General features: G+C 43.7%; 2 protein-coding genes across 2 annotated transcripts in view; both read right to left on the bottom strand.

The window, feature by feature from the left end:
- The window catches only part of RGSL1 (regulator of G protein signaling like 1), an 86,944-nt gene that overhangs the window by 27,383 nt on the left and 35,039 nt on the right, over positions 1-24,522 (bottom strand). The window contains exons 3-9 of the mRNA XM_074322193.1: positions 16,210-16,336; positions 12,037-12,119; positions 9,754-9,828; positions 8,371-8,500; positions 5,405-5,509; positions 4,246-4,407; positions 2,238-3,205 (exon numbers count right to left, since the gene is read on the bottom strand). Coding sequence (XP_074178294.1) covers positions 2,238-3,205; positions 4,246-4,407; positions 5,405-5,509; positions 8,371-8,500; positions 9,754-9,828; positions 12,037-12,119; positions 16,210-16,231 — 1,545 coding nt within the window. The 5' untranslated portion in view covers positions 16,232-16,336. The remainder of the gene's footprint in view (positions 1-2,237; positions 3,206-4,245; positions 4,408-5,404; positions 5,510-8,370; positions 8,501-9,753; positions 9,829-12,036; positions 12,120-16,209; positions 16,337-24,522) is intronic.
- LOC109449451 (transmembrane epididymal protein 1) lies at positions 21,924-22,682 on the bottom strand. Its single transcript, XM_019735758.2, is given in 1 exon segment — positions 21,924-22,682. A coding segment is annotated over 1 exon segment (759 nt).

The raw sequence follows: 24,522 nt of genomic DNA, 5'->3' as shown, positions 1-24,522 counted from the left end.
GAAGAATATTTCATTCCCTTCAAGCAAACAAACAAACAAACAACAGTAACAATAACAAACCTATGAGTTGGTGCTTAGCTAGGTTTATATATCTGTTCTCTAACCGTCATTCATTGATTGATTTATTTGACAAATAATGTCTCCCACGTGCCAGCCACTGCGCTCATAGTTGGGAATAGACAGATCCATAGGCGACAACCTTGGTTCTCCAGGAGCCCCCTTTCTAGCATGGTGAAAGGCACGATGACACATGCTACCAAAGAGGTGTGAACAAAGTGCTCTGGGAGCAGAGAGGAGGGAAATGAGTTTTCTTTTGAGTTCAGGAAACCCTGACGATGAAGCCAGAGAGGAGAGGTGGAGGACAGGCCATGGAGGACAGGCCGTGGAGGCCTTATCAGTTTTAGCGAGGACTTTGAATTTTACTAGAGACAGAAAGCCATCGGTTTTCAAGGTCCTCCCTGACTTCCTTTTACTAATTTTCAGTTAAATTACACAACTTATGTTTTGGCAGAATCCCTGCGGCCGGAGTGGAAATGAGCCTGCTGAGGGGTAGGGACAGACCCGGATGCATCAGCGAGGCGGCCATTGCAGGAATCAGGCGAGATTCGATTTGGCTTGCACTAGAGTAGTTGTCACAGGCGAGGGGAGGAATGCTAGATTCCGGATGTATTTTTAAGGTTGAACCAACAGGATTCACCAGTAGATTAGACATGGGTGTGAAGCAGAGGCAAGTCACGGATGATACCCAGATTTTTCATCTGTGAAACCGTACGAGGCCAGTCTTATCTATCTACAAATACCTTCACTATCTTTGCTGAAAACCAAGGCCCAGGCACGGGGCTTTGCTGTGCGGATCTGCTCATCCAGGAAGCACAGCCCCAGTCTAAGCTTCTCGCCGCAAATGCCTCCACAGAGGGGTCTTTGGGCTTCCGTTACTCAAGAACTGTGCAAAGAAGAGCTTTGGCTGCAGATCCATTGGACTGATGTGGTCCTAAACCACCCAGATGTCCAAGCCTGGGTAATTATGGTGTAATGGAAATTGTGTTGGACTTAGACCCAAGTACTCCTCGGTTCTGACCCTGGTTCCTCTACTAGTCTGCTGTGTGCCTTTGGGCTAATCCCCTGACCCTCTCTGAGTCTCATTTTCCTCAACTGCATGACAGTAGCAACAACACTACCCTGTCTGCCTCTTGGAGTTGCTAAGACGCCTCAAGGAGATAACGTGTATGAATGTGCTCTATAAGGTAAATATATTATAATGCACTAAATAATTTGCTGTTTATATCCACTTGTCCCTTGACATATACTCTCTACCCTTCTTCACCCTGCTCATGCCTTGGGAGATTAACCTGTGCGGACCACATCGAGAGGTTCTCTTGATCTCTGGTAGGGTTGATCCAGTCAGGAATCTTGACAGAAGATGGAAAGGCAGGAATAGAGTGAGCCTGGGGTATCTATTCCCCCGATCCCGCCCAGCCAGATCACTGTGAACTGGCTGTAACCTTCTACTGACAATTACAGCTCCTGCCAATGTTCCATTCCATACAGCTCTTTCTCTCCTGGTTCTGGCAACTAATCTCTCTCCTTAATTCCTCAGGCCTAGAAATGAAAGAGGTGACCCTCCCATAGTGGCCCTGGGGTATCTGCGCTGTCCTATGTGGTTTCCCTACTGTCATGCCCACTTCCTCGTCTGTAGTCCCTTTTATTGGGCTCTCTCATCTATTACTTGACTCTGCCATTTGTTTTCTGCCAAGATCTTGATACTATAGTCAAGCTAGGGGCCTTACTTCATGCGAGGCTTCAGGATAGTCTCATGCTTTTATCTAATGTGTTGGGATAAGAATAAACACTTTTCAACCGGTTATTTCCTTGATGGCTAGTCTAGGAAAAGAAGACCCTGCATTTCAATGCATAATGTTTAGGACAGAGTTATTGAGACTTCCCTCAATGGAACACTCTGAGGTTCATGGTTTTGGGTGACTCCACATAAGGGGGAATTGAACAAGGAATAAAAGGGGGATACTGACCACTCCCCTACCTCCATTCTACTTTGGAGTTTCGGCTGGTTCTTGGGAATTTGTACAGCTTGCTCCTCAAAGATGAACCAACTCTTCACTATGTGAAGGAGTATATGGATGATTCTATCATTAACTTAGCATAAATGACCAGATAGGATTTGGGGTCAGTCTTAACCTAATCTTCCAGATACTAACCCACTTTTGTGAGGCATCGCCTACCTGGCAGATCTCATTCTGGGCTCTGGGAATCCAGGGGTTCATAACCCCCAAAGGCAGCAGTGCCTTCAGGCCTTCAGTGGTTTGGGGTTTGAGTGGTAGGCAGGAACCCATCTGCTCATTCAGGTAGAGCTCACAGATTCGGTTGCCCATTATGTGCCGAAAGACGGCATTCCCACTCGTCTTATTAGCCACCAGGACTCTGAGGAAACGGTGCAGGTCCTGCCAGAGGTCCAGGAGTCGGATCTCCACTTTCAAATTCAGCTTCTTCAGGTGGTCCCGGAAGGGGCGGCCGGCACAGATGTCCGCACACAAGGCCCAGTGGGTGTGCCCCAAGGAAAGGTTTTGCTTGAGGGCCTTCTTGATTGTCATCTGGGGGGGGTGACTGATGATGGGGGTCGCAGTCCTGAGGTGGGTAGAGAGCTTTGTCTCAAAGAGGCCCTCCATGTGGAGGTGGCTCTTGGCTTTCATCTTCACGTCGGACTTCCTGGCACAGAAAATATCCTTTTCCAGGGAATCGATTATTCTGTCCTTCGAAGAGGCCTCTTTCAGGGAAGCCATTTGTATAACCACCTTCTCCTGAGGACACATCTCCTGGGGGGACATAGTGTTGGCGTCTGGCTTGGTATCCAACTCTAGAGACCGAGAGTCATGATCTATCAACTGCCACATCTTCCATTTGCTCTTCCTGCTCGAGTACTGTTTCTGGGGGTGGTGGCATTTCTCGATGCTCATGTTCAGAGGGAGCCCCCCTACGTGGGTACAGCAAACACTGCACAGGCGAGTCTCGTATTCCTGCATCAGACCCTGGCATGACTCCTCCTTAGCTAAAGTCGTCTTGGCGTGGGTGTAAAAGTTGGGGAGCCAATAGCTCTGGAGTTTGAACACAGCCACTTTCTGCATGTTTTTCAGGGTCTCCCTCCTGGTGGTTGACTTGTTGGGATGCCAGGTGGTGAGGTTCAGGAGGGTCTCTGGAAAGAATACAGACAGATGAAGATGCAAATGATGTGGTGAGGCTTTTTTAATACTTCCAAATGTTTTTGTGGATTGCATTTCCTTCATGCCTCATGCAATCCAGGGGTGTGAACAGGTCAAATATATCATGTTTTTAGGGTTTGTTCAGCACAGAGTGACCCCCTTTTCTGATTACTTTCCTTCTTCCCCATAAAAATAAGTCATTTTATGGGATTCTTCAAGTTAGTCTATAGATTATTGAATGTGATTATAAAGAAAAGCAAAAGGCACAAGAAAATGTGTTTAAGAACAGGACACGGGGAGCTCTGACTGGGATTTCTCAGGGTCAGATATGACAGGAGGAAAGGGTTTGGACTGGATAAAGGAGTCCTTACTAGCCTTGATTTTAATGTCATCAGTACTCAATGAGCTCTATGAATAGAGGAGAGTGTGACTGCTTCCAAAGAGCAAATCTTCTGGAACACATTTGTGTTTGGGTTAGCAATGCCTCCTCAGTAAATAATAAACAAACAAACAAACAAACAAATAAATAAATTTGGATGAACCTGATGCTCTAGAGAAGAGGTCGGCAGGCCTTTTCTGTAAAGGGCCACCTAATAAATACTTTAAGCCTTATGGGCCACAGTCTCTGTTGCACAGTCCCCTTTAAAAATATAAAAAACATTCTTAGTTCATAGGCTACATGGACTTCAATTAGCCTGTGAGCTATGGTTTTTTCTAGAAAAATCTCCCAAAAAGACAAGCCCAGAAGATGGAGAGCTGTTTAATTACCTTGTCCTAATTCCTCTTCATTCCATCCAGCCAACCATCCCTGGCAAGTAATCTCTCAGGAAGAGGCCCATACCAGCCTAAGGACAACTGGTCTCTCTCCTCCCTCCCCGGGTAGGGGTTGGGGTTCCCACTGGCATCCTTGATACATAGAAGATGGCAAGGGTGGCAGTTTGCAAAGCAAGCGACTGAGGGTTATCAGACACCGGATTGTGTTTCTGGTTCCATGTCCCCGGGGCCCATCTCAGACACGCTGTACGGTTCTTACTGATATTCATGTTGCATAAAGTTGCCACCCGTGAGCCCTCCTGAAGATGGGTGGCCTTCAGCATGAGGAGGAGGGACAGGTAGTGGTCTCTGAGTTCCAGGTCCATCTCATCGATGCTCAGCATCTCCTCAGTGAGGATCCAGAAACCCACCAGCTCTTCACCTACAGATCGGACAGAGGAGGCACAGAGCTGCACCCCAAACCTTGCTCCTTCAGTGGTTGCGCCTGAGTGTAGCAGCTGATCCCCCCACCCCAGCAGCCTGTGTTACTGCTTCAAACATCACCATTCGTCACTCCTGTGGGTGAAAGCACCGTCTCCAGAAATGTCCTAATGTGGGGGCAGATGGGAGGCCTGGGGAGAAAGGACAGAATGGATAGGAATCTTTTGTGACTTTTTTGGTTGCTGGAAAAGCTGTCACTTAAGGGGAAACTGCCAGACTCTGAGGATGGATCATGATACATTTGAGTTTTGTCCAAGAAATAAAGACCAGAGGAAAAAGAATGTTTCCTAGATCATGGACCCAGAGCAACCTGCAGAAAGACGCTGGAGCCAAAAGGTGCCAAAGCCTACATTCTCTGTGTCCCAACTTTGCCAGAGCTGAAGTCTTTGTGACAAACTGAAAGCTAGTTTGTCTAGTTCTTCCCTACCGGCTCCCTGGAGATCCAGGATTTCACCCTTAAACTTGGGCTTGTCTCTGGGTAAAACTTAATGTTGCCAAACTGGAGTGTCAACCAGTGCCGGCTGCTGGCCTCCCCGCACTCCTCATATACAGGGCCCAACAGAACAGAAAGCAGTGCATTCCAACCCTTTTGCTACAGGGATTTATTTATTGACTTGTTCCTCGTCTGTCTCCCCACCATCGTGGCAGCTTTGTGAAGTGGGGATGTAGGGCTCCTGTTCACCTTTGCATCCCCACCTACCAGCACAGTGGCTGCCAATAAACATTGTTGAATGAATGAATGATGAATGAATGAATGGGACTCTGACTGCTTGTGCCCTAACTTATACTATGGATCCCAGTTTTCAAGACTCTACCCAAATTGCATTATAAAATATTTTTATAGTATTCGCCATAGACATACATAACTGTCAATCAATGCTCAGGGGCACCCTGGAAGCTAAGAACTTGCAAAGGCCCCAGGAACTCTAAGAACCCACCTGCAGTGCCCTTGAGGTAGGTGCAGAAGCGCCACATCCCTCTGACCCCGCCAATGCATTTCTGGAGGAGCCACTGGTCTGCCTTTACCCATCTCATCATCTTGGCTGCCAGGAAAAGTCCATGGTAAGAGAGAGACAGTGAGCTCTACCTCTCAGCATTGCATACAGTCAGACCCCTATTCGCTCGGTGTGAGCGAGGAAACTGGTGTCCAGTTAGATGAGTTGGGTCCTGATTGTGCGGTACTTTTTATTATTATTATCATCATCATCATCATCATCATTATTATTAGTTTCAGGTGTACAAAGCTATGTAATAGACGTTTACACCCCTTACAAAGTGATAACCCCCCTAATCTACTACCCCTCTGACGTCATATATAACTGGTACAATACAATCGACTCTATTCCCTATGCTGTACTTCACATCCCATGACCATGTATATATATAAAATATATATATGTATATATATATATATTTAATTATAGTTGACATTCAACATATTCAACATTATTCTACTTCAGCTTCATGTGTACAGTGCAGTGGTCAGGCATCTACAGTCTATGAAGTGATCCCTCTGATAAGTCCAGTACCCATCTGACACCCTACAAAATCTTTACATTATTGATTATATTCCCCATACTGTATTTCACATCCCCGTGACTATTTTGTGACTACCAAATTTGTACTTTCTAATCCCTTCACCTTCTCCCCAATCCCCCAACCCTCTCCCATCTAGCAACCATCAGTTTTTTTTTCTCTATATCTCTGAGTCTAATTTGTTTTGTTCATTCATTTAGTGTTCTTTAGAGTCCACATATAAGTGAGATCATATGGTATTTGTCTTTCTCAGTCTGCCTTATTTCATTTAATGTAATATTCTCTAGGTTCATCCATGTTGTTGCAAATAGTAAGATTTCATTATTTTTATGGCCGAGTAATACTCCATTGTATAAATGTACCACACTTTCTTTATCCAGTCATCTATTGATGGGCATTTCAGTTGTTTCCATATCTTGGCTATCATGAATAGCACTGTAATAAACATAGGGGTGCACATATTTTTTCGAATTAGTGTTTTGGATTTCTTTGGGTAAATACCCAGGAATGGAATTTCTGTGTCATAAGGTGGTTCTATTTTTCATTTTTTGAGGAACCTCCATACTGTTTTCCATAGTGGTCGCACCAATCTGCAATCCTACCAACAGTGTATGAGGGTTCCCTTTTCTCCACATCCTCGTCAACACTTGTTGTTTGTTGATTTATTGATGATAGCCAGTCTGACAGGGGTGAGGTGGTATCTCATTGTCGTTCTTATTTGCATTTCTCTAATGATTAGTGATGTTGAGCATCTTCTCATATGTCTGTTTGCCATATGTATGTCCTCTTTAGAGAAATGTCGCTTCATGTCCTCTGCCCATTTTTTAATTTTTTTTTTTTATATTGAGTTGTATGAGCTTTTTATGAATTTTGGATATTGACCCCTTATCTGATGTATCATTGGCAAATGTCTTCTCCCATTAAATAGGATATCTTTTTGTTTTATTGCTGGTTTCCTTTGCTGTGAACAAACTTTTTAGTTTGATGTAATAGTGTGGTACTTTTGAAGCTAGGCACCGGGCTCTCTAGTGACATGCAGCAAATGACATGCGAGGGACCCACAAGCACACGTACAATCCCCAGGTGAAAAACACCCTCCCACCAAGGCCTCTTGCCTTCTACAGTCCCCACATGACAGTGATTTTGCCAATCCAATGTTCCCAACACATATATTGCAGGTGGAGGACAAGCAGCGGGTGATTTGTTATCACATTTCATTCAGTGGGATCTCCTGAATCTTAACTTTCCCTGGGCGGAACACATTTAGTTTCCTTTGGTTGGTTGAGCTGAAAGTCAAATTATCAATTTAACTCTAGACGGAAATTTTATTCACTCATTCTTTCAACAAATATTTATTACACGCCTACTAATTGTCAAGTACCATTGTAAGTGTTTGAGATACATCAGCAAACAGAACAAAAATCCCTGCCCTCAAGGAGCTAATATTCTAGTGAAGAAAACACACAATAAACAATAAGCATAATAATTACACTATCTAGTAAAGTTGAAGGTTATAAGCACTATAGAAAATAGTGAAAAAATAGAGTAGGGTAAACGGGGTTGGGAGTATGAGGGCAGTGGTTGGACGAGTGGGCATTAGGGTCATCAGGGTAGGCTTCATGGAAGAGGTGAGGTCTTCACAGCGATTTGAGGGGATGAGAGAGGGAGCCAATGTGGATATATGGAGAAAGAGCCTTCCAGGCAGAGCAAACAGCCAGTACAAAGCCTTGGAATGGGAATGTGTCCAGTATGTCTGAGGAAGTCAAGAAGGCCAGTGTGGCTGGAATGGAGTGAGCCAAGAGGGAAGTAGGAGAAGAGGAGGTCAGAAAGGAAATGGAGCCAGGTCTCTAGGACCTTGAAGGCCATTGCAGGGGTGCTGGATTTCCCACTGAGATAGGAGCCATTGGTGTGGGGGTTGAGGGCCGTGAGCAGAGTATTGACATATCTGACTTAAATTTTAAAGGGCTCACATGGCTGCTATGAGCAGCAGAACCAGAACAGAAGCAAGGAGTCTAAGAGATGATTTCAGTAGCCAGGTGAGAAATGACAGTGGCTTAGACCAGGTGGTAGTAATGATGGTGGAGCGATATGTTTGATTCTGGATCTGTGTCAGGCAATTTTCTCAGGTGCTATGGCCACCATTAACTCTCTCATTTCTGGCTGCAATGAGACAAATAGCCAGCCCTTCTGACTCTTGCTTATTGATCTAGGTATCAATATTTCAGCCTAAGATGCCACCTATTGACACAACACAGGCTGAACCACCTGCGTGTCTAAGGCTACAAAGATGGCGAGTCTTTGTACCTTACTGTATTGCTATGCAACCTGGCTTCCCATATTTCTCCACAGGTACAACCCCCATGCTTACCTCCTTCTGGGGAATTAACGAAACTGAGGAGCTCCTGACAGAGAATGTAATGGAAACACAAGTTGGTTTTACAGAAGAAAGGTAACCGGTATTTTTCCAACCAGGTCAACAATCCTTTGTACTTTGCAATCTAGAGTCCAAAGAAAATAGGAAAAGAAAACAGAAATGGAACTGAACTGCTAAGAAATTCAACTGAGCAAGAGGCAGTAAATAACCTCACACTCACAGGACCTGGCCCAGAGGAGAAATGTGTTGATTGAAAATAGTACGTAAGGGGAGTGGAGACAGGCTGAGTCTCCCAAAGGAGTGAATGGATTGGTAGGAAAGAACAGCATTGGTCTTTTGTCAAAAACAATCTTCCTTATTCCTGGGTGAAATTTTTTTTAAAAAGACCTAAGTCTTGCATCATAGAAGAGAAGCAGAAAAGGTTTGGGTCTGTGGTGTCAAGTGATAACTCTATGAGACTTGCTTCTTTGTGAGCACACATCATTTTTCACAGGCTCCCACATCAACTACACAACATGTACAAAAACCCACACATAACATCCTTTAGAATATGGGATGGATCCCTGAGAGATTGAAACCACCAGAGAAGGGAGGGGGAAAAAATAAAATTCCTAAGTTCCAGAGTTCTCCTCGGGAAACCAGATATAAGAATCAGAGTGGAGTGTCTTTCTCAGCTTTCCAGATTCCAGAGAAAAACAAAGCCTTGTTGTGAGCAGGGCTTACGGTGATCTTTCTGATGCCATATGACATGGGTAGGGAATGTGGAAGCCATTTGTAAATCTCAGGTCTACACAGTGGCCAAGGAGAACAGGAAAGGGGAGAAGGAGAGGAGAAAGACAATCAATGGACACAGACAAGGAAGAAACATTTAAAGAGAAAGACAGTGTCTGGAGGAGAATGGTCGAGTAATCATTAGGAATTGCAGAGTGGCATCTTACTTTGAGCTATACCTTACAAGACAAAATAATCACTACGTGGCCCAGGGGCTGCCACTTCCGATGCCACCGCCATGGCAGGCGTTGCCAATCCATTCCCAGACTCTTTCTGGTTTAGGCGTGGCATCAGAGTTCTTTTCAACACAATGCTCCAAGCATCTACTACCCAACAGTCACAGTGGGCATGAGAAATGAATCCCATTTGCTAACTGTGGATTAGAATATAAAGGGAAGAATTCACGAGCATTGCTTGCCCAAGTGGTAAAAATGCAAAAAGGAGACATGTCTACCTGGCTTGATACTGTTTGTTCTATGTGCTCCGTTTATAGTTTCTTCCATCGTCCTCCTCTGGGCCTCTCCTCCTCCCTCTCCCAATCTCACTTCAAATTCAGCTCCCTCTTCCTCTACCCCAAACCCTCTGCCATTCAAGAATCTTACTCACCATGTCATGAGGTATTTCTGGCCACAAGCTCCACTGTGCATTTTCAACTGTGTAAAATGGTGTCTGACCAAAGACCTGAAAAACAAAGCTAGGAAACAGCTGAAGGGGTAGAGCTTCCCTTCACAAACATGTCACGTTCCATCTGCAGCCACAGGGGAAGAAAGGTTCCGTGGCTTTCCTAGTTCAAGTGACATCAATTCTTAAATTTATTCCACTGAATCAACTTGCTTTGCTTAAAAACACCCAAAATAGACTAAATTGCAAGATTCATTTTATTTGGCTCTGCCCTGTCCTGACCTGGGCGTTACCTTGCCTGTGCGTGCAAAGGCCAAAGCCGATGATATTATAAGGTGTTTACTTCGTGTGTTGCATTATTCATTTCTCCGTGGACTTAGAGAGCCAGAGTAAAGGCCTAAAACCCTTTCATAAAGAGAAATAGCTCTGGATTTGTCTACACTCTTGAGGTGGAGAAAGCAGAGAAGACTGAGGATATGAAGATTAGGGGTACAAATTACTTATGGGGGCATTAAGTCGGTCCAACACTGATAGATAATTCTAGGCTACTGTTCTCTTCTGTCATGGAGGCCTCTTCCTCCTTCCTTTTCTGACCATGTTGCTGGCACCACTATCTACCCAGGCACTCAAGCCTGTTACCCCAGTCCCCTCCCTTTTTGTTACCACCTCTCCCCAGCATTCGAACAGTGACAAGGTCCTGTATTTTGCTTTGTAAAAAACTCTCTTATTTGTCTCCTCCTCGTCACCTTTTCCCATTAGATCCTTATCACCTCCCACTTGGACTGTTGAGACAATCTCCTAACGGGTCTCCCTGCCTCCACCGTGGTCCCCTGACAGCCACACTCACCGCCAGACTCCTGCATAAATGAATTTCCTCAAATGAAAGTCCAATCATGAAGGGTATGTAAAACCCTTCATTGGTTCTCTGTCGCCTTCAGGATGACATCCAAACGCCTAAGCAGCCTGCCTGCTGCTCTCCAAGGCCTGGCTTAGCCTGCCTGTGCAGCCTTGTTTCTTGCTCTCGCAACAGTTGTCTGCCTCTCACAGTTTTCTTCAGCCTTACAGAGTTATGTACGGTTTCCCCCAAAGTGCCATAGGATTGGATTCCTTGCTGCCTTGACCTGGTCTGTTCTATCTGTAATGCTTTTGCTTCTCTTGCTACCCAACTCCTCAGTCTTTCCCGCCTACTTCTTAACCCACATTCTTGCCCCTCTTCTCAAATACCTAGTCTTCCTTCAAGACTTGGCTTCTGTCACCTCTTCTCTGAAGCCTTCCCTGACTCTTTCAGGTAGGAGTGGCCTCTCCCTCCAAGCCTGCTAGAGACTTCTGTCATGTCACTCTTAAATATTGGTCTCTGGTATTTGACTGGCAGTTCCTTGAGGACAAAGATGATATCATTAATATTCGTGTCCCAGTGCTAAACCCAGTGGCTGGCACAAAGTGACTACTCAAAGAGTGTTTGTGGGATAATAGAGTGTTTTTCGTCAGTTGTAGAAAATGACACCTTTTGACAGGTGGCATTCCATGGAAAAGGGTGCCCTGAAATGAGCCACAATTTATAAGGCACTCATGTTAAGATATAACCAAAGATGTAATAAAAAAATATACATGATTAGTCTAGATTTGGGTTTAAAGAATATTTTTGATGTTTTTTGGGTTATTTTCGCTGTATATATAGAGAAAATATATCGGTTTGGTTCCAGGGAATAACTCAGTAATTGCTATGTGCTAAACACTTGGTGAGAGGGGCTAGAGCACGCTGAATAACCCACAGTCCCTGTGCAGCAGGAATTTACGATCTTACCCTCCAGTGGGGGAGACACACACGTAAAGAAGAGCTGCAAAGTGCTAAGGGGCACAGACGGAGGGAGAAGTAAGCTTGATTGGGAGGACCTAGGAATTCCTCAGGAGAACAGGATTTAAGGAGAAAAATGGTTAAAACATTAGTAGGTGGAACTGTGGAAACTAAGAACACTGCCAAGGAGAGGTGCAGAGGTGGGAGGATGCCAGGTGTACCCGCCAGGTGGGGCGCTGGGTCCCAGCAGAGGGGGCGATGGGCCCGCAAAGGCAGTTTAAGAGGCTGGGGATTTGGGATAATGGCAAGTTCCTAGAGATTTTAGAGGAGACTCAGAGTCATGTTTGCTCAGATTGAAATAGTTTTGATTTGGTGAGGAGTTTATTTATTTATTTCTAAAAGGCGCTCAGCTCAGTGAGAGTCACGATTCAGCTATTGATGAAACATGTACATTTAAGTCTGAGAATGCTTACCGGGAGAGAAAGAAATGTGTTGAAAAAATCGGCAAAGATTTCATCCTCTAGCAGAATTATGAGATTTGTAGATCTGATTATCTCTATATGAGGAGGGGGGGAAACACACAAAAAACTCTCATGAACCAGGATTGCACTCAGAACGAGAAAATGAAGCAATTGAGCGGGTCATTTCCCATGGCCAAATCTCAGCATGGGTCATGTATCTCGATTTCTCCCCCTCTCCAGAACTCTCCTTTGCAATATCACTCTGCATACACACCCTCAGCTGTGGGGGGCTCACTGTCTCACGGGGTGGCCCATCCCATTTATGAAGATATGCAATGTTTAGAAAGATTTTTCCTACTATGAACTGCCTTCCTTTTTCTTCTTTCCATTTATAGAAATTCTTCCCTCTGAAGCTTGACAGAATTCTTCTAAGTCCTCCTAAGTGGGACAACGCTCCCGTATTTATAAAGACATCACAGCCTTTTGCTTACCTCCAACTCCTCTGGCTAATTAATCACTAAGCAATTCTTTAACCACTCCTCGCATGGCCTCCCTGCCAGCTGGTTCCTCTCTTGTTGGCTGGAGTGGCACCCACAACTCAAACACTCTGCACGCTCCCCAGGGAAGAGACCAACCTACTACTGCCTGTATTTTCTTGTGGCCAGAAATGGGGTTAGCTTTGGGTAGTCTCTCATTGTCCTATTAATTCCATCATCCTTTATTTATGCAGTCCCTTTTCAGAATCCAAGGGCAGGCATCTACATGTATTCCGATCATATTTCAACTTGTTGGTTTGGGCCCAATATTAAAGCCCAACAACAGCTTTTCTGAATATTGATTTGGTCCTGCAACGCATTTTTTATTCCCCTCAGGCTTGATTGCTGTGCTACTTGAGTTTTTCTGAGGAAATAAATGTTGGATGTCACAAAGCCAAGCATGGAGACCACAGGTAGACTAGGTGGACACCTCTAAATTAAGTCTAATTCACTGTCCACGCTGTTAGAGCACAATGTTCAATTAGTGAATAATAAGCTAATTGTTTTATCAATGGCCCAACATTTTCCCAACATACCCAGGGTTATAATAAAAGACTTACGAAATAAGCAACCTAAATACTACACATTAGTCCTATCTGTCAGTCTAGTCAAACATCGGATGTGACTAATAAGTGCCACTCACAGGTCATTATGATAATATAAGACAACTAAGCAAGTCTCCTTCACTTTTCCTGATGACACCTGGTGGTGACTGTCTTTGTGTAAAAGAAATAGAAACCCAGACAATCAAACACAGTTGTAACAGAGCTGATATCAGTTCTTGCCGTCTGTTCCACAGATATCTGCTTTTTTTTTTTCCTGCTGTCTATAGTTATACATTTTTCTGTGTTTTTCTGTTTGTTTGTTTTTCTGTCTCCCTCCTCAGCCTTTTGCTCTTCTTGTTATAAGCATTCCCTGGTTTTATGCCTCATGGATGATCCCAAAATCTCTTTTTAGTCCAGACATCTTTCCTTGGTTCCAGTTCTAAATATCCAAGGAGCTCTGGGACATCTCCATATAGATATCCACCAGCACTTTCATCTCAGCATTTTCAAAGCTGATCTGATCTTTTTTTTTTCTTTCCAACCTGCTCCTTTTCCTGTATCCCCAAGTTCAGTTCATGGGACCACAACTCATTCGATTATTACACCAGAAACCAGAAAGTCGTCTCTGATTCCTCTCTTTCTCTCTGGTCCTCTCTCTCGCCAATACTCCCATGTGCAACGGAGGGCTGTGCTCCTGTGGTTTCTCCTTCTACACACCTCTGGACTCTGTCCTCTCTTCCCCATCCATAAGTCACTCCCTTATCTCAGACCTCTGTCATCTCTCATCTGACTATTACATCAGTGTCTTAAAATGGCCTCCCTAGCTCCAGCCTCTTTCCTTCCCAAGCACTCTCCACTCACGGCCACCATAATCTTTTGATGCTATTATTGTTAAAAACCCTTTAAAGACTTTTCAAGGTCCATCGAAGTCCAAACGCCTTAGTACAGTACCTGCGGCTTCGCCAGATCTGGCTTTTGAGTTCCCTGCCAGGCTCATTTCCCAGCACCCCACGCTGTGCTGGTTCCTGTTTACCAGCCAAGACACTGCCCGCTCTTACTCAAGTTATATACTCTCATTTCCAACCTCCATGGCTTTGTTCTTGCATTTCCACTGCCTGAAATGTCCTCTCAACCCCAGTCAGCTTCACAAATTACTAGTCAACCATCAAGAACCAATTTACATAAAATCTTCAAGGGGAACCAAGCGTGGTAGAATCTACGGCAATGGTAAAATTGATCACTCTCCCCCCCTCCCCCACACTATCATGTACATCTCCCATCATTATAACTACAAGTCACTGTTTTCATCCATCGATGTATCTGTCTTCCCCACCAGACTGAACTCTCTGACAGGAGGAACCTGGCCTTTTCATCGTTCTTCCTCTAGGCACTAAAAGGGTTTGTACAATGTCTAAGTTCCATAGATGTTGAATGAATTGTTCTTTCAAGAGAAGATCTTCAATCTTTAGGGCTTTTGTTGGTTGGTCATTCACAGAGCCTGGCATGGATTTGTTTAATAAGATGATTAAGACATCTGAGTACAGGAAAGTAGAATTTGGCAGAAATTTCCCAATTGATTGTGTTCAATAGCTACACACACTGCTGGTAATAAAGGGCTCAACTCTGACAGGGCTTGCCATTAACGATTCAGTCTTCAGTCTTCAATGGGGTCTAGGAACAAGGCTCTCCACTACCTCCCTTTCCTCATCCTACTGGTTCTTCATTCCTATTTTTCCATTCCCATCTGTTCTGCCTTCAAACTTCCCAATAAGTTGGGAAGGCTTTCAACACTCTTTCCACACAATAATAATACTGACTTGGGAACAAAAGAAATCCTTGGATAACCCCAAACCTCTCACTAGCCTTCTCCCTGAACGAGGTGTGGCACGCGATGATGTGAGCTGCATTCTACTTCCTCCCTCTTAGTTGCCCTTAGTTGTCGTATGAGCGGGGTCCTATCTTATCCTCATAGATATGGCGGCATAAGGTGGGGGTGGAGGTGGGGACAAGAAGAGACAAGGAAAACAAAGGGCATGAGTCACAGAAGAGCCACATGTGGTGTCCCCAAATGACTCACTGGGAAGATGGGTGGTCTGCCTTGTTTGGGAGGCTCAAAGCCTCCGAGCCCCCTCTCAGACTCACCGACATCGTTCATATTGCCGTGCTCTTCCTGCCACTGTGACTGATTTGGGGCAGAATTACCCGCAGTCAACAGAACCCCATTCCTTGTGAATGCGCAGTGACACCTCCTCTAAGGGGTTCCAGATTCCATCAGTCTTTACATTCCCTGATCTCCTGGATCCCTTTCAACCTACCAGACTCTTCCTATACTTAGGCCCGTAGTCCATACTATTTTATGTGCATTGACAGGTTCTTTATAATTGTTGTCCAAATATAAATCCCAAGTTTAAGTTCTGTCTCTTTAATTTGACTTTATGCTTTGGGAAATGAGGGATCTGTTCATTTCTTTCTAATGTGTCTTTTGGAGGTAATATCCTTCTAGAAAGTTAACTAGTACTCAATGAATATTTAATAACTTGACTTTTCTTTCAGATAAGCTGGTAAAGTCAACCTAAAATCCAATTTTGTTTTCCACCCCTTCTCTTCCATCCCAGATAGTTTCCTCTGGTTGGCTGTGGATTACTTCATTTTCCATTGACTTTGAAAAGGGGCAGAATAAACAATAGCTGAGTGCCTTCAATGAAATTAGAGTAGGTGTTTATACTTTGTGCTCATTCAATTCATCCCTGCAAAATAGAAGTTACTATTACCTCCTTTCCACTGAAAGATAGTAAATGCAACATAGATTCGCCCCTGCCTATTTGATTCAAGAGCCCATGTCATTTCAAATATGCCAGTAAATCACATGAAAAACTTTCTTTTCACATGAAAAGAGCATTTTAATGGACTTAACATTTAAATCTCTTGGACTTCCTCACAATAATCTAATTTTCTCTGTAATTCCTCCCACCACTTCTTGTGTGTATCCTTATATGTTTAATTATACTTACTTTCCCACAGATGTTATAAAAGAAGAAATAAACAATATCTATATGGAAAGGAACTATTTAAAAAAAGGTATCCCACATATCTAAGAATTTTACCTGAAGACAGAAACAAAGCCATTTAATATTTTCATCAAATCATAGGATATATAACTGGAGATTTTCTGTGACCAATTCTGACCAAAATTTTTCTAATCCAGGTCAGGCCTCCATTCTTCTAGTCACTCTAGAAAAAATAGAAGCAATTATAGGAAAGAAGTTATATATGTCTTCCATTTTAATTTTTCTCAAGATGATACAGTGTTAGTTAACTGGGCCAGGATTAGTTAATGCGTTATCATGACCAGCTCAAAGAAAAGACCTGAAAATGTCTTATCCACAGAGAAATAGTCCTAGGAATGAAGAACAACCATAAATGACAAGGAGACAACATTTTGCAGAATATTTCCAATTTACCAAGGCCTAAAACACCTGTTGAAAGCTGGAAATTTGGAACTCAGCATGAGTGGCTCACAGAGCATGACTTGTGGCAAGATGTTCAGAATATTTTAACATGGAAATTAACTTCTGTTATTCATTTTTTATTAACTTAAACAGTCTTGAAGATTAAGTTCTTGTTCACTTCAAAAATAGGTCCATCGTTTTTGGTTAGTCCAGGCTTTGGGTCTGATATACCACATTTGGGTCCCTTCTTGCAATGTCACAGGATGTATGTAAATGAGACCAAAGAGGGAGCTGGACACTGATTACGTAAGGGTTAAGTGCCCTCAGTGGGGTTTTGTGTTGTTTTATATTGTCTTGGTGTCTCTAACCACCCTTCCTATTTGGGGTAAAATATTATTGTGTGAGTCTCCCAACTATGGATGCCAGAGGGGGCCAGGCAGTCCCTCTCCCTGCCCTGGCAGCAGGGACATGGACACCTGTCCTAGACTCAGCAAGCAGACCCTCCCCAGAACTTTTCGTCTTGAAAGGGTGACTGAAAGCTCAGGGGAAATGAGAGATTATACACAGTGGTGTCTATGACGACACATAGTCAGTGATGGTGGTACCAGCAGTAGTGACACAGCAGCAGGGACAGCCACAGTGCTGAAAGAAGATGCTGTCATTGAACACAAGCATGATTTCAAAGGGAGGTGGTACTAACTACCAAAGACAAAGTCTATGTAGCTATCACAATAGCAGCTATGGTAATGTAGATATCAGGATGACCCATTCCACATCCTGTGCTGTGGCTATTCATTACAAGCTCCCTTGGAAAAAGAATGTGTGGACAGTCCACTAAGAGTCTACTTGAGAATAGAAGCTCTATGGTGGCTGGGATTGTTGAGTATTTTATTCAGTGACACAGCCTGAAATTCTAGAGCAGTTTCTGTCCCATGGAAGTGCTCGATCAATATTTGTTAAGTGAATGAATAAACACGAATAGGAGGCTATAATGAGCCATCATGGGAGAATATCAGGTCCTTCACCCTATTTTCAGTCCTGAGTCTCACCTAGAAGCTCTTAAATAAAGTTTTAAAAAAATTAAAATTAAAAAAAAAAAAAAAAGCATTTTGCCCTTTAGGAGTACCTTGCAGTATTTTTGCAAGTATTTATTGTGACTCTTCTTCCTAATCTTTGTCAAAGAGATCTGGTGCCAATTCCAGGGTAATTGGGATAAGGGAGATGCCCAGAGTTTTGGGAAATCATTGGGTGCTGGATCTGATGCAACACGTAGTAAGCATCAGAGCTGACATGTGAACTCAGGTCTAATTCAAACACCATTTTAAGTCCTTACGAGAATTTTCATTAGGTTTGTAAATATGCCTTGTTAGGTATTTAAAGTATTTAAAAGAATCATATCTTAAATTCATAATATCCAATGTCTAAGGAATTTTAATTCACAAAATATGGAAAACTTGATTTATCAAATGTATGATTTCATTCAAAAATAATGAACAAGTGGAACAACTTTAAACAAAATTGCTACATTATCAATAATTCTATGTGTCAAGTTTAAAAGCTCAATAATTAGTTTTTTAAATGTCTGCCATGATATATTGAATATTGATTATAATCCAAACAACCGCAAGCATTTTTGTTGTTGTTGGCAGAAGGTTCCCCCTCAATTAATAAGAGACCATTAATAATCCTCAGCCTTCAAAATGAAAAGAAAATGATCAAACTTTCCATAAAACAATTTTGAGTACAGGAACTTATAAGATTTCAGAATGCCTGCTCTGAGCTCCTCTAACAAACTCTTATTATCCTGCAAAACCCAGATCAGAATTTAACCTACATTTCATCTGTGCTTCACCTATAATAGATTCTTTATTTACTCATTCACGAACCATTTACTGCCTGCTTATTATGTGATGCGCTAAAAAGAGCTTTTTGATAATTTTCATAAAATTACTAAAAAGCAACCATTTTAGCTCAAGAGGCATTTTGACACTGTTGTGTTTTTGATATACACACACATATCTACCTACCTATCTATTTATCTATTATATGTACTATACATAGGTATAATATAGATCTATATATGTGTCTGTGTATATAGATCTATAAATATAATCTGTATCTATCAATTGAATCCTGTACTTATTCATGTGTAAACATCTAAGTTGAACAGGAAACAAACGGACCTTCATTATGTTTACTGGATGCTTGGGCAATACTTGCTTCTGTATTTTTCTGCCCTCCTTGTCATCCCTCCTCCATTTCTATTAAATTAATACGTAGTTCAATATCAAATAGAGAGCAAGTGCCTTTTTCATGGCTCATGTTGAGATGGTGCCCTCTGGTGGATAATGGTGAAGATTACACCTTTCTCTCCAAAACTCTACGTGGTTTTTTTAGTTTTTGTTTTTCCCCCAGTTTATCTTCAGCTGGTTTTACATTTCAAAGTTTAGGATTGCTATCAGAGTGCTCATCCATACTGTGAAGTAGGAATACGGAAAGGGCCGTGTCATCTAAACAGCAAGCCTGTCCAAGGCCTCAGTAATAATCCTTTGTGGCTTTGTAGGCCCCTGTTAATATTTATTAATTTACCTGAAAGATGCATGTTGTGAGATATAATACTACCTGGAGGCATTAATTTACTACAAGACTGAGTTCATTAGTATCTAACAGAACCTCAAAAGTACTCTGAAATGGGACAGATCTGTCAGAGCAGCTTTGGTAACTTCCATTTTTACCTTTGGTAGAGAGAGAATATCTTGAAATGTGAATATTTGGCTTTGTTTTCCTGCCCTTGCATAAAACGTCCTCTAATTAATGAAAGATATTGCCCCCAGATGCAAAAAATTATCAATTTTTCGGTTCAAAGAATAAAAAAATATGTTCTTAGTATCAAAGAGGAGGCCTGAGTGAAGTAGAAAAACAGTTTTGCCATAGCGCTAAAAAAGGATGTAGGAAAAAAACAGATTCCCTACCGCCCCAACTTCAGGACAGTAGAGGAGGTTCAACTAGTCTACAGGAAGGGGGAGTTGCAAGGCGGGGCAAGGCCTGGGAAGATCTCCAAGGTTGTGGGGGAGAAGCAAGGAGATGGGACCCAGGAGGGACAACCAGGAACAGAGCAGAACCTGCAGGGGAAACCGCTGAGTTCTTCTGGTCACCAGGACCAAGGTGAAGCACAGATGTTAAACTAAGGGTCTGAACTCCACAGGCTTGGGGGCCCCAGCTTCCCAGGGTTGGCAGACAAGGTACATACTGTGCATGCGAGGGCCGAGCAGCTCAAGGTAGGTAGGGACCAGAAGCAGGGCAAGTGTCTGGGTCACAGGGGTGGGCTCTTGTGGGTACCTGGAATCTCCTAATTCCAAGCCCTTACCTATACAAATAAACACATTCCCACTGAAGGCAGAGCTGGAGACATCTGGACTACGTTGCAAGGGAAGGGCCAGGAAGGCTGGCCAGGGTTTCTTCCAATAAGAGATAACTGGGAGCCTTGATTGCTGGAGAATCCTGGGACCCTATCAGGCAGCAAGTTCAAATGGGGACTGAATGCCACTATTTTACAGCTGCAACCTCAGAACGATTTTCAATGGGTGGGCTCCCTCCACACTAGAGGCTCTGCAGATGATTAGGGGCCTGAGGAATATTTCATTTCCATCCCAGAGACCACAGCTCATCTCCAGGGAAGAGCAGCATTGCTATCTGATTGCCTCACTGCTACAAAGCGTAAGCCTTCCATGGAGCGTTGCCTGCTGGTCACACACTGGATGCCCACCACATGCATGGCACCCCACGTTCTGAGACATGGCTGAGCCCCATCTAAATGACACGGGAAGCACCTCTTGCCTTTGCAATAACTCAGAACGCTCACCAGCCCCCCAAACCAGAGGGTAGCAGCCCCAGACAATAATTCACCCCTCCTGCACTTAACTCTTGAACCAGAAAACTAACAAGGAAGAGTCGGGCCTGAATCAAAGGAAGAGGGATACATAGAGTTCTCCTAAGAAACAGACGCAAGAGGAGAACTAGAGGGATGATGATCTTCTAGAATTCCTGCCCCAGCCTCTCTCTGTCCTAAGCCCAGATATTTCAGCCGTGACCAGGAGTAAGGGAAGCCTGTCAGATTTTCCATCTCCTGGGGGCAGCAGGGAGAGAAGCAGAATGGGTAACAGAGACCTTCTTTTGCAAGTCCCCCACAATTTAACTCCACTCCAGAATTCCACCTCCCTTGACACCCAGCTATAGCATTACGTGACATAGCAAAATGTCCAGCTACTTTAAACCAGCTTCTTATCCTTTTTGAGTTTTAGATTATCATCTATACACCAACCTGAAGGGGTAGTTGTATGAATAAAAAGAAAGTATATGGAATAAACAAGCCATTGGATTTTATTATACATGAGAACTGGAAAGAGTCCGGGTGAGATTACTACTTAGAAATTGATTGAGGTGTGTACAGAGCAACGGGCTGAGCTACCCAGATAGAAGAACGTGACAGGCTGTACTCGGGGACTCAGAGACAGACATTCTGGAAGCAGATGAGCCCTTTTGAGCCCCATTATGTGCAGGGTGTTGCTCTGTTCTAGTGGCCCCTGCAGAGGAAATTGTCTCTAAGGATCGTGGTGATGCTATCACAGTATCACACAGGTCCAAACTCATCAAAAGGTGTACATTAAATATGTGCAATGTTTTGTATATTAAATGTACCTCAATAAAGCGGGGAAAAAAGGATCTGACTTGTCTTTGGATAAATCATAAAATAACCAACAGAAAGAACTCAGTCACTGTTCTATGAGTTCCATATATTCAAAATAGCAGCTCAGGTTTAGGATGAGTATTGAAGAGACCTAGAAAGAGCAAGGAGGAGGGGCTGGTGGTTACGACAGGTAAATCATTGTGATGCACTAAAGCATGCAAACGTGTGTGATGTACTAAACGTGATTAGTTGGTATTCCATGGTGCATGAGGGGTATTTATAAAGACCCAAAGGTGCGATATAGTACATTGAGTTTACATTCTCCTGAAGGGAAGTCAGCAGTGCAGAGAGGAGCTGGGTGAGCAGATTGCCTTGGCTGGAGTTGAGGAGAGTGAGGGAGGGAGGGAAATACCTGGGGAGCTGAGAGTGAAGGTCATAGTCACACGCCTCTTGTGTGTCATTCAGCTTTCCTCTGCACTCTGCTCCACACATGACACTGAGAGAAGCCAGAAGGGGAGAGGGGGACATGCCTGCCCCAGCAGAGGCTGCTGTTTCAGGTGGGACCTCTGAAGGAAAGTCGCCCGCTCCTCCTCTGACAGCTCCACCTCCCTCGATTTCTCCACCAGGTGTTCCCAAATGTGCAGGTGACAGGGACCCTTCCGGGCTCACTCAGGTTCAGACATCAACAAATGTAACAATACCACAGAAAGGAGAAGCCATAGATCCATACCATCAACATGGCAATGAAAGCCACATGCCAGCAGAAGAAGGTGGTGACAAACATAATGTCATTTTTGTCATCATCCATCCACTTATGGCCCGAGATAGGTTTGTACAGCATAAAGCCTGTCTGTATCAGCCAGGAGCCTATTGTCATATAACAAAAGGCCTTCATCACACCGAGCTATGGTGTGTCGGGAGCCCACTGCTCTGCAGTGACCACCAGTGTCAGCAGGAAGATGGCCTGGCTGAGCAGGAGGTGAGACTGCAGTTCCACGCCTTCTGAGTCCTGTACATGAGACACCATCAGGGTGAGAAGCAGAAACATGCCCAAGGCTTGGGCGCCTCGCTCCAGAGCTGCACACCTCCAGGACAGCAGGTTCTGGCTCACCACATCCACACACCCACTCAGGAAGATGGTCACGTAGAGAGTGAGATGCTGCCACTGTTTGCGGTACAAAAAGTTTCTCTGATGGTATATCTTGCTAATAAGCACTAACTGTCCATGAATGGCATACAGCTCTTGGGCTACCATAACGCAGGCGCTCAGTATCTTCACCAACCCAACACAGTGTATTTGCCGCAGCCTGGCCCAGGTATGGTGTGGTCGGGACTGGACGGGGCCGTTGCAGATCAAGGCCCTAAAAACGAGTTGTGCGTGATAAAGTCCGTAGAAGAAGAAAGACAGGCCTGGGTACAGATGACCCTCAAAGCCTCCCATGGAACTGAAGGTAGGTCTGCCCAAAGGTGGAGGCAAGAGCCCCGGGAAGGGTTACCTCAGGCTCTAGATGTGGAGAGCGCTTCCTGAAGCCGACTTATATCCTCTATCCAGCTCACAGCATCCACATAGAGAAGAGAAATGGTTTTGGAGGAAACCCAAACTTATGGTGGGGTGGGTGTCATGGTTTCCGTTCTGGTCTTCGGCTCTGCTTCATTGATAACTAACCAACTGTTGCCAAATAATGAAATATTCTCCAGCACAATGCCTGGGCATCTGCCATCCTCACAGACTATGCTGCAGGCCCCCCTTCCTCTCCTCCGACTCGTCCTTGACAACAATGCTACCTTTCTTACTTCCCTCCCAAATTCACAGAACATAAGGAAGAAATCGGAGAAAGCATGGAGAACACACAGGGTAGGGTGCCTCCCTGACGATTCCTCACATATAACCTCATACAAACACAAGGTACAAATAAATGTATTCTCCTGGGTATAAACAGGCTTAAGAGCCACAAGTAAACAAACCTACACAGTGCCCAATTTTCTGAGGATTGCCAGAAAAATGTTCACTCCTGAGAAGCCCAGATTTAACAATATTTCTGGGTGTATCGGTGAGGTTAGCACTTGAATCGATGCATTTAGTAGGTTACCCACACCAATATGAGTGGTTGCATCCAATCTATTGAGGGTCTGAATGGAACAAAAGGCATAAGAAGAAGGAATTGGACCCTCTTTCTTCTGGCCTGTCTACTGAGCTGGGACACAGGTCTGCTCCTGCCCTTGCACTGGGATTTACACCGTCAGCTCCCTGGTTCTCGGGTCTTTAGCCTCAGAGTGCAATGATAGCACCAGGTCTCTAGCTTGAGACAGCGGATGGTGGGGCTTCTGTGTCTCCATAATCACATGAACCATTTCCTCCTAATAGATCACATAAGTCCTACTGGTTCTGTTTCTCTGAAGAACTCTGACAACTACAAACACAGCACTTCAAAAATATAATTGTAGCTGGAAAGAGAATGTCACAAAATAATAATACACTGCATGATTCCATATAGGGAAAATTCAAACACACACAAGCGAACAGCGTGAACATATATGTGGCACTACAAACAAAACTCAGGAAAATGGTGACCTTTGAGAGGGGAAGGACAGATCTGAGAGGGACTCACAAGACATTGAAAATAATGACAATGTTTTTTCTGTTCTTACAGTTGGTGGGGAGCACAGGAAGAAGTGTTGATTGTATACCAACTCTGTATAGTTTACATGCATTCTATAAATGTTATTTTGTATCTACTCAACATTAAGTTGTTAAGAAATAAGAAATAAAGAAATAAGAAGAGGAAGCGGAAGTGTTGCGTGGGTGAGTGAGACAATATCTGACAAGTGTACTTTGGAGTAAGAAGGTGGAAAGGCAGCTGATTGCAAAGGGGCTCCCCCAAATGCCACAATGAGTTGTGCTTTAAGACATCAACACTGTATATATCATTCTACAACTGGCTTTTTTTCACTCAGTCAGAGAATGTGTTGGAGACAGACCCATTTTGTTACATAGAGGAGCTGCTCACTCCTTTTAATGTTCTATACTTTATCGATGGACATGTTGGTGCATCTGACTTTTTGAAACCAACAATGCCAAACAAATATTCTTCTTTAGGGTAGGCAACCATACATGACATTTCTGAGTCATAAGACTATTCCTTTTTTTTTTTTTTTAGTTTTAATAGATAGTAGATATAATAGATATCCCTTTTTTAAGAATAATAGATATTCTTTTTTTAAGTTTACAGATAGTGATAAATCTCCCTTCCAGATGGTGATACCGATTTTCACTCATCCCC

Source organism: Rhinolophus sinicus, linkage group LG17 (assembly GCF_036562045.2).
Source record: "Rhinolophus sinicus isolate RSC01 linkage group LG17, ASM3656204v1, whole genome shotgun sequence".
Classification (NCBI taxonomy): Eukaryota; Metazoa; Chordata; class Mammalia; order Chiroptera; family Rhinolophidae; genus Rhinolophus; species Rhinolophus sinicus.
This window is presented reverse-complemented; position numbering and strand designations above follow the sequence as displayed.